Source organism: Benincasa hispida, chromosome 1 (assembly GCF_027475165.1).
Source record: "Benincasa hispida cultivar pf3 chromosome 1, pf3_genome.v1.1, whole genome shotgun sequence".
In the NCBI taxonomy this organism is placed as follows: domain Eukaryota; kingdom Viridiplantae; phylum Streptophyta; class Magnoliopsida; order Cucurbitales; family Cucurbitaceae; genus Benincasa; species Benincasa hispida.
Window position 1 is genome coordinate 61002183 of NC_143478.1, and position 10725 is coordinate 61012907.

General features: G+C 36.5%; 1 protein-coding gene across 8 annotated transcripts; it reads left to right on the top strand.

The window, feature by feature from the left end:
* Nucleotides 1-4939: 4939 nt before the first annotated feature.
* On the top strand, nucleotides 4940-9736 carry LOC120089906 (uncharacterized). Of its 8 annotated transcripts, none has more exons than XR_005485423.2 (7): nucleotides 4940-7110; nucleotides 7190-7339; nucleotides 7417-8031; nucleotides 8109-8435; nucleotides 8517-8808; nucleotides 8884-8971; nucleotides 9070-9736. XR_005485423.2 is itself a non-coding variant. In XM_090310464.1 (7 exons), the coding sequence occupies exons 3-7, from the start codon at nucleotides 6391-6393 to the stop codon at nucleotides 8616-8618; spliced, it is 1914 nt and encodes a 637-aa protein (XP_090166590.1). In that variant the 5' UTR covers nucleotides 4940-5290; nucleotides 5838-5880; nucleotides 6379-6390; the 3' UTR covers nucleotides 8619-9736. The 8 variants fall into 8 exon arrangements, 4 of the variants coding, with proteins under 4 accessions (XP_090166590.1, XP_090166583.1, XP_090166574.1 ...); XM_090310464.1 differs by having other exon boundaries at nucleotides 4940-5290; nucleotides 5838-5880; nucleotides 6379-7110; nucleotides 8517-9736; XR_005485378.2 differs by having other exon boundaries at nucleotides 8517-8971.
* The last annotated feature ends 989 nt before the right edge of the window (nucleotides 9737-10725 follow it).

Consider the following 10725-nt stretch of genomic DNA (forward strand, 5'->3'; position numbering starts at 1 on the left):
TCTGTCCATCTTTCTTCTGGTGTTTTCAGCTCAATAGACTGATGTGAATATCTATTTAGAGTGTAGACTGTGTAGGACATTGCCTCTACCCAATATTTCTCAGGCAAAAAAGCATTAGACAGCTGGCATCTCACTCTTTCAAGCACTGTTTTGTTGAGTCTTTTAACAACTCCATTTTGTGGAGGTGTATACCTCACTGTTCTATGCCTTACAATTTCATTCTCTCTGCAAAACAAGTTAAACTCTTCTCCACAAAACTCTAAACCATTATCAGTTCTCAAGTGTTTAATGTATTCAAAGGTTTGTTTTTCAATCAAGGTTTTCCATTCTTTAAATTTCCCAAACACTCCATCTTTGGTTTTTAGAAAATAAACCTAACTCTTTCTTGAATAATCATCAACAAAATAAAGGAAATACCTTGCTTCACTTAGTGAAAGAAAGTGTGTTGGACCCTATAGGTCAGAATGCACATATTCAAGTATCTCTTTTGTAGTAGTTTGTCCTTTATGGAAGCCTTGCCTAGTTGCCTTGCCAAGGATGCAATGTTCACAAAACTTCAAGCTATCTCCAATCCCTTTAGGAAATATCCCTTGTTTGGAAAGAACTTGCAACCCTTTCACATTGATATAGGATAGCCTCGTGTGTCAGAGCTCATCCTCTGCAGGATCTTCATCTGAATCCATCAAGGTTGACTGTGTCATCTGCACATCCTTAATGACATACAAGTCATTTACTTTAGTAGCCACCAACACCACCTTTAAGTCTTTGATTATCTCAAAGGTGGCTCCAACTCCTCTATATTCGCAACCAATGGAGTCAAACATCCCCAATGATAGAAGATTTTTCTTCAAGGTAGGAACATGCCTCACATTCTTGATTAACTTCATTGAACCATCTTGTAACTTCAAGGAAACATACCTAATACCAACTGCCCTACAGGTATTATTATTTCCCATGTAAATCAGTCCTCCATTCCACTTCTTGTAGGTACAAAACCACCCTTTAGATGGTATCATATGGACTGAACAACCAAAACCTATAACCCAATCTTGAGCCTCCATAGAATTCTGCTCAGCACACTCTTCAGTTGCCGCCAAGGCATCTGAATACACAAGGGAATTTTCCCCTACAGTTGCCTCTATCTGTTTTCCTTATTTGTTTTATTGGTTCAATTTTCTCTTCAAGGCACAACAACCTTTCTTCATGTGTCCAAGTATGTGACAAAAATGACACTTGATTTTTGACTTGTCACCCCCATTCTGTTTGCCCTTCCCGTTGTTCTTTATTTCCCCTTTTGAAAACAAACCTTCTCCTCCTTGTTGATCTTTCTTGCTCATCTGTAATTTTAGCTCTCTAACTCTGATTACTAAAATAATTGCTTCAGTAATGATCCTTTCTCTACCATACTTCATTGTCGTGTTAACATCTTTAAACGAGTCTGGTCAGGAGTTTAGTAGGATAAAAACCTCATTTTCTTCCTCAATGTTGTCTCCTATTGATCTGAATTCTGATGACATTCTCTTGAATTCGTTCAAATTTTCAGTGAGGGATTTTGCAGCATCCATCTTATATGTGAAGAATATTTCCCTCAAGAAATCTTTATTAGAAAGATCTTTGTTGAGATAAATCTCATTTAATTTGTTCTAGAGATCATAAGCAGTTTGTTGGTCAACTATTTGCCTTTAAACAATAGTTCTATAGGCATTTACCTCTATTGTCTCTTTTTCTACATCTGTGAGTATTTCAGGGTATTTTGTTGGGTCTGTGATGGCCAGACTTCTGTTGTCCCAATACTGCCTTGATCTTAGCTTTCCACAATTCAAAATTTGTCTTTCCATCAAACTTTTTAATTTCAAACCTGGTTGTTGCCATTCTTCAATTTCAAGATTGACTTGTCTGAATTTTTGTATGCAAGAATTCAAATCTTAAATCAGTCTTGATTTATTCTCCGAGCTCTGATACCACTTGTGACCCTAGATTAACTATAATTTTCTTCTTTGCTGGCCCACACTACTCAGCATAAACGATCTATCTCACTTCAAGACTCAGGGAAGACTATATCCTTTAAGCTTCAAAACTTCAATCGTCTGCCTGCATGCAAGCTTAATCATGTAGACGATGCTCAGAGGAACAAGATGATAGTCAATAGTGTAGACGATAATAAGAAACATTAGACGATCGTGTAAACGATAGTTGAGTGGAACTAGACGATCGTGTAGATGATAGTTGAGGAACTAGACGATCGTATAGATGATGCAAAGTGGAGCTAGATGATAGTTTAGACGATACAAGATAAGCTAAACGATCGTGTAGACAATACTTAAGAAAAATCTAGAACACAAGAATTTAAGTAGTTCGGCCAAATGTCTATATCCACTGTGCAAAAAGAAGGGGGGAGGATATCTTTTATTGCTGCTTCTTTCAAACTTCTTTACAAAATCAATGCTCTCGCTCTCTGTTACTCTCTCATTCTTTTTACCTTTTATACAGGCTCTCATTTTTAACAGAAGAAGCTCTGGTGGTTACAACAAACAAAACAGAAAGAAGACGACAACCTTCGGTTCTTTTTGTTACACACACAAAGCAATAAAGTATAAAATTTCAACATATTCATAATTTTAATTCCAAAATAAATACAACATGAAATATCTTGGCTTCGATATATACAAAAGACAACATTCCAAAGCATTAAAAGACAGTATACCAAGATTGTATGTGGTCTTAACATTCTCAAATTACCAACAAGAGGTTAACAAAACACCCCTTTTACAAAATAAAATACTTAGTGCATAATGTGGGGTCCAAAAAGTTCGATTTGAAAAAGTCTCCAAAGAATTTTTCCATTTGCTACAAAATAAAGGTTGATTCCTATCGTTGTTGTGTGGTTAATTCTGAATGTTGAGCCATTTTTTAGTCTTGGGTTGATGTAGCTCCAGAAATTTGAGGTTGTGAAGAATCTCCATTTTAGACACGATAAATGCATTTAAGTTACATGAAGACAATTGAAAATTAAAAAGATTACATAATGAATTGAATAAGTTATTTACCTTGTTTACGATAGTGAATCTGATGAAAGTTGTTTCTCCTTTAGTTTGCTTCCTCCTCCTAGCCATCTATCCTTCACATGATCGAGAATTATGATCTACACCTTTACATTTACTACATCAAATAGTTGATCCACAACACTTAAATCATCAGGAAGAAGCCTCATCCACATCCCTCTTCCTTTGTCGTCTTGGTCTTCCTAGTGGCCTTCGTATTACTAGTGGTTGTATCGAGTCATAATTTGATTAGGCCATAAGTTTGATCCATTAATAGGTTTTAAAAAGAATGAATACATTTTCATCAATGTTTCTTTAGAGTGCTAGTCATGCACAAATTCTTCGAGCCGTTTTCTAGGTAGAGTATACATTGAAAACATGATGGAAAGGTATTCCTGTCAAATCCAACCATCTAGAATTACATTCTCTTTTATCTACATCAATAGAATATTGATCATTACGTCTTTCAATCTTAAATTTCATATCTCCACCCCATGTAAGAGTGTAAGTCCTAGAAACATGTTTCAGATTATCTAACTTATTTTGGATCTTAATGAAGGAATCAAATTCCTCGCGGAAGCGCGTGAACGCCCTACAATCAAAATTCAATTTGAAACACACAAAATACAGAGAAAATTCATACAGAATTATACAAAAGATAAACATTATAAAACCTATAAGCATGTGGTTCTAAAAAGAAATGGAAGAAGAAGATTGCTTACCCTTGTAGAAAACATCTTCTTGTTTTTGCTCTCTAAAAAACCGTAGAACTCTTCTGCACTAATAATAGAAATCTACGTAGAAAGGTCCTCTTCTCGTTTCACCTAATCCCGATGGTTTTCAACGTCAGAAAAGGTCCAAATTATTGTAGTATACCTAATGAACAAGACACCACCACTTGGAGCCTTTGTTATTCTCAAATAAAAGATAGGAAGCGTAGTCACCATTCTGCTTTTGGGAGAAAGAAAAGACAGAGAGATTTAAGAGAGAGTGGTTAAAGAATTCTTGTCAGAGAAAAACAATATTTCTTTTAATGATCACTCTCTCAAAACCTCCTCTCTTTTCTTTCAAGACCTTATTTTCTTTTTTCTTTTTTTTTTAAATGAGAGATGAAGTGGGAGTTATTTTTTTGAAAAATAACTCTCCACTTATGTGGAGTTATTTTAATTAATTTAAATTATATGTTAAACTACTTTAAGATATAACTAAATTAATAAGATTAATTAATATTTAATTAATCAATCATTTAAATATCATATATTTAATATGGTTTAAATCCTATTAAAAAAACCAATCTCTCATCTAACTTATAATTTTAATATGAATCATATTTATATTAATTTTAACCTATAATATTTATATGAATCTAATTCATGTGAATAATATTTGAATCTTATTCAAATATTTATATCTCAATATTATATATTTTAATTATAAATAATATTTTTAATTAACTATATACTATTAGTATTTTTACCACGTGTAACACACATGTATATTCAAAATATCAAATATTTTTTAAAATATTATTCAATATAATTGTTTTCTAAAATTACTTAAGACTATTTTTATAAATTCATGTACTAAAAATATTAAATATTCATATAATATAATTTTTTTTATTGGTTAATATAATATACTTTGTATGGATAAATATTAGGGGTGTTCAAATGATCCGACAATCCAGACTATCCAACTCAAAATTATAAAGGTAGAGTTAGGTTAATTTTAAATTTTGATTGAATTGAGTTAATTTTTTTTAAGTTTTTTTGGATTGGGTTGGGTCTCGGGTTATATCTTTTAAAAATTTGTGTTGACTCAACCTAATCCGAATTATTAAAATTATACCTACCTACCTATATATATATATATATATATATTACAACTTTTTAGGTTTTAGGGTTTCTGTGGTGCCGAAGCCGCTCCTTTACAAAGTCCCTCTCCCTTGTTCGCTGTCTCTCTTTCAGACTGAGTCCCATCCCCTTCGTCCCTCTTTCAAATCTTCGACATCAACTTCGATTTCCGTCTGCTGTGTTGTTTACCTCCCCGGCTTTCCCTCTTTCAAGTTTCGCTTTTGTCTGCCTTTCGTCTCTATCCTCTTTCGATTTTCTGGACCAGTACCAGTGGTCTTTCACTTCAGTCGTGCAGTTCGTTAGTTTCTTCAGTCGTTCCGTTCGCCTGCTTCAACCCGAATTACTTTTGTTCGTTAGCTTCAACCGTTTCGTTCATTTATCTACTTCTTTTGATCGGTAAGTTTGATTCTTTCGTCTACTTCGCTAGTCTACTTCTTTCGTGAATAATCTTCGTTATTCTACTTCATTTATCTACTTCTTTCAACCGAAAACTCAATTCAATCCGAATTTTAAGGATTAAATCAGAGACCTATTCGATAAACAATCTGACCCACCCACTGAATTTTTGGGTTGTCCAAAAAATAATCCAACCCATCCCTAATAAATATTAGGAGAAATTTGTACAGGTCCAAAATGTTTAGAGACCTATTTGATAGACAATCTGACCCACCCACTCAATTTTTGGGTGTCCAAAAAATAACCCAACCCATCCCTAGTAAATATTAGGAGAAATTTGTATGGGTCCAAAATGTCAATGGACCATTTTTTAAAAAATAATGTCTAATTGACCTTGATGTCATCGCCTTACCAAATTACTTAATTTGCCCTTACTTCGTCTTCTTACCTTTTTATTGAGAAAATCTACCAAAACTAAACTATTATTCATTCAAAATTTCCAAGGCTAACGAATTTATTTCTCATAAACAAAAAAAACTATTTCCAGTTTGCAAACGATTCTACTTCTGGCTTTCAATCGAATCTTATCGGTAAGTCTTTCTTTCAATATGGTTTTTTTGTTTGTTTTTTTGGTTTTTTGTGGTTGATGTGTTTTGTGGTTGAAGACGAGTAGAAAGAGTTTGTGAGCGAGATAGGTGAGAGTGAAATCGGTAGAGCGACGCCGGAGAAAGCGACACCGGAGAGATAAGTGAACCTATGGTTTTTTTGTTTGTTTTTCTGGTTTTTGATGTGTTATGTGGTTGAAGAAGAGTAAAAAGAGAGAATGTGAGGGAGATAAGGGAGAGTGACATTGGAGAGATGGGAGAGTGACATTGGAGAGAGCGAGATTGTGAGAGAGAGCGACATCGGCGAGAGCCACTCTAGGGAGAGCGATGCCAGTGAGATCCACTCTAGCGAGAGCGATGCCAGCGAGATCCATTCTAGCGAGAGCGATGCTAGTGAGATCAATTCTAGCGAGATTTAAATAGAACGTTTTTTTACATTTTTTTCTGAAGGAGTTTACTGATTGAATTTATTAATAAATGTAGAAGTGATTTAAGATGACTACACATTTTAGAATAGCTGAAGGTGATAGATTTCCCGGTCAAGTAACCAGCTTGGCCCACATTGCCAATGCAAACAAGATTGTCAAAGAGAAGCTCACGCCAACGCAGTTGGCCATGTTTAAGAGAACAGTTTTTGGAAGATTTGTTGACGTTGATATGGTGTTCAATAGCCCAATTGTCCATCACATGTTGCTCAGAGAAGTGAAGAGGACAAAATCAGACTCAATGACATTCGCTGTCTGTGGGAAGCTTGTCACCTTTTCGAAGGATGACTTTTTGGTGATGACTGGTTTGTGGCAATCCCCATCACGAGTTGATCGAAACCAACAGTCCTCATATGAACTTGCCATCAAGTATTTTGGCAATCGAGTGACGAAAGACACTTTACACCTTCGTGAACTCGAAGAAAAATACAAGGACTTAGAGTTTGAAAACGATGATGATGCTGTGAAGATCAGTCTAGTTTACTACACTGAGGTCGCAATGATGGGGAAAAACAAGCAGAAAAATGCAGTAGACCTCAAACGTTTCAAAGACGTTCTGAGCTTGGAGTACTACAATAGTCTTGATTGGGGTACCATTATCTGGGAGAGGACATTGGATGCCTTAAAGACTGCCTTGAATGACAAGAGCAGTCTTTACAAGATGAGGGTCAAATCAAATAAAAACTACGTTGTGAAGTACTCCTTACGTGGATTTCCACAAGCGTTTCAGGTAAATTTGATTAACATATTAATCGTGTTATTTGATCTAACATTACTATTGTTCTTAATATATTTAAAATTTTATTTAGGTATGGACGTACGAGATCCTAGCTTCATCGATAGTTGGGAACATTGCGGAGCGAGGGAGCAAGGTGGCTTTGCCCCGCATATTACGATGGTCATGCTCCCACTCAGTGTCCTTCAAAGTACTCGAGAGGGAGATATTCGAGTCTAACAATGTAAGTTTACTCTATGCATAACATGTTTATCTGGTTGTTAAATTGACACTAACCAGTTTACTGGGTTGTTAATGCAGATAAAGGTTAAAGAGGGCACTGTGATGTCAAATGCTGAAAGGGAGTTTCGGGATACCCCGGTGGAACGAAGACCTATATTTGAGCTAGGTGCGAATGATGATAGTTTTGAAAGTGGCTCAAGGTCGACGAGTGAGGGGGGTAGTCCCGAGAGTGAAAGACACGACGATGACCATCGTGGAGATGCCAATGATAAGGTTGTCAAGGTGGAGGGAGGGGATGATCCTGAGCATTCTAAGCACGAGGATGCTGAATATGGAAGGGTGAAAGGAAGGGTGGAAGGAGGGACATACACACGTAGTGATGATATGTTCAATGATATGATGGGGAACGTACGCGAGGAGGACGAGTTGAACCAAGTTGATGTCATTCATGCAGACTTCGGTACAGAGCGTCCTGTGGATGAGGAGTGTCCTGAGTGTCCTGCCCACCGCAGGGAGGGAGCCAATGCAGACGAGTCTAGTTATTCGTACCTGCGGTCCATTGACAATGCACTATCGAGGTTGGATGGCCGTATATCGGGTTTAGATAGTCGTGTCTCCAGTATGGAGGAAAACATGACTGAAATGAAAGGGCAATTGTCGACCATCCTTTCATTATTGCAGTCTATGCACAAGGTTTGCATCCTTTTATTTCTTTATGTGTTTAGCTTTTACGTGTTCGTGAATTCACAATTTTCCTTTACTAATTGAAGGGTTCCACGGTGAATGAGGAGACGACCAGGTCACCCATCCCATCTCGGGAGCCTGATACGACTGCGACTGCGTCTGACACTCCCATCCCCATCCCCCTTCTACAGCCCGATATCACCCCTTCACCTACTCCCAACCCCCCTGTACAGCTCGATACCACCATTACCACGTCATCACCGATTGACGTCGAACCTATACAGGTCAACGTCCCACAGACAGAGCCCGATATGTCTGCCTTATTCACCATGCCACCTACAGAGGCTGACATGTCTAGCATCTCGGAGGCAGCCACTTCTGGGATTGTTACGACCACAGAAGGAGTTCCACTGGTGAGTAATTTATTGATCAATAATCTTTGTTTATATTTTTATATTTCTTGATGAGTAACGTTTTGTTATCTGTTTGTGTAGGATTCTCGAAGAATTAGTCGTAAGAGAAAATCGGTTGACAAATATACACCCCAGCCCAAGCAAAGAAGAAAAGTGTGGCTAAACATCCTCTCCCAGGTGTAGCTACGTCAACATTCAGATCGATCGTCACATATAACGTAGCACATGCCATTCCACACAATATCATGACAGAAATGATGGGTTGGATCTCGGACGACAATACAAACAACGAGGTTCGAGAGAACTCCTTCAAACCACTCAACAAACAATTCTTCAAGGAATTGATTACCCCGAATTCGTTGTCGAGTGCGATGTAAGTGTCCTAGCCTTTACGTCGTTACATGTTGGCTATCGTGTACTTTTACTGACATATTCTTTTTTTGTGCAGACCATAAACACTTTATTTTATTTTATGAAAGATAAATTTTATACCCGGCCTGACATGTACATGCATAAGTTCACCATCTTGCCAATTGGTGTAACATTAAATTTTGATATTTCGTTTCTTAACTTCTCATTTCGTTAAGTTTCCTGGTCTTTACTTCTTTACTTAACTTCTCATTTTATTTAACAGAGTCACCTCAATGCTCATGGTGGGGTATTTAAAAGAATAAAGAATAAGTCATTCCTGGAGGCTGCCCTAGCTTGGGAAGATGAAGACACGTACAAGGACTACGTCATCGGTAAATTTGATGTCAAATGGGCATGTGGATTTTGTTTACACGACGATGAATATCAGTGAACACTGGATGGTTCTTGCCATAGACATTAACAGAGGCCACATATTCGTATTCGATTCACTTCCATCATACACACTAATGACAAAGTTGGTGAATTAGCTAGAGCCATTGACGGTCACAGTACCATCCCTATTCACTACTGTGACGTGGATTGATTGAAACCGGACCTGTCCACAGCCCATTGGAAAATCTCGCGACCTTAGAACGCCGATATACAACACGGGTCGCTTGATTGTGGCATCTTCGCAATAAAACTTCTGGAACACCTGGTGACTGGTGCTGGTCCATCCGTAATCACTCAGGAGAAGATGAGTGAATATAGGATGCAATTAGCATGTCAGCTATGGGCAAACACTTCATATTTTTTATATGTAACATTGTATTTTTTATTCTTTGTAAAAACATTCATTTTTTTTTTTATGTATGTAAAAACATTCATTGTATAATTGAACATACATTTTTTATGAAAGTTCAAAGTTCAGTATCAGAATTTTATCATAACACCTGGCTACTGCTCTTTTCATTGTATACTTGAATTTTATCAATATCAGAACAGAGCACATCCAAAGCCAATTATACAACACATCCAATTGAAAGAACATTCATTGTATAATCTTTGTTTGTTATCCATTTTGTTTCAAGTATGTGTTCTGTAAAAACATTCATTGTATAATTGGTTTTGGATGTGTTCTGCGATTGTTCTTATCAGTATCAGAATTTTATCAGAACATGTAAGTTCAAAGTTCAAAGTTCTACATCAGAATTTTATCAGAACATGCATAATTGAGCTTAGAACATTATATGGTTCAAGGTTCAAAGTTCAAAGATTGAGAGAGCGAGATGTTGAGAGAGAGTGAGATTATGAAAGAGAGAGAGATTGAGAGAGCGAGATTGTAAGAGAGAGCAAGATTGGGAGTGAGAATGTAAAAGAGAGCGAGATTGAGAGAGAGCGAGATTGTAAGAGTGAGCGAGATTGTAAGAGAGAGCGAGATTGTAAGAGTGAGCGAGATTGAGAGAGCGGGATGTTGAGAGAGAGCGAGATGTTTAGAGAGAGCAAGATTGTGAGAGAGAATGAGATTGAGAGAGTATTTGTTATCCATTTTGTTACAAGTATGAAGATTGAGAGAGCATGAAGTCATTGTTTTTACACGTATGAAGATTGAGATATGTATTTATTATCCATTTTATTTCAAGTATGAAGATTGACAGTGTATGAAGTCATTGTTTTTTGTTATATGTATGAAGATTGAGAGAGTATTTGTTATCCACTTTTGTTACAAGTATGAAGATTGATAGAGTATGAAGTTATTGTTTTTTGTTTTCAATATGATCCATTTTTGTTACAAGTATGAAGACTGAGAGAGTATGACGATGGAGAGAGTATGAAGATTAAGAGAGTATGAATATTGCTATTATATAAATACTCTAGCTTGTTATTATTTTTTGTTTACAAGATGAAAATATGAAGTATCAAGTGTTACAAGTATGAA

Excerpts from the sequence above, each read along its gene's own strand:
- LOC120089906 (XM_090310447.1), top strand. The coding sequence starts at position 6,391 with ATGACTACACATTTTAGAATAGCTGAAGGTGATAGATTTCCCGGTCAA. Across the intron at positions 8,032-8,108 it reads TATTGCAGTCTATGCACAAG|GGTTCCACGGTGAATGAGGA; the intron begins GTTTGCATCCTT and ends TACTAATTGAAG. Across the intron at positions 8,436-8,516 it reads CCACAGAAGGAGTTCCACTG|GATTCTCGAAGAATTAGTCG; the intron begins GTGAGTAATTTA and ends CTGTTTGTGTAG.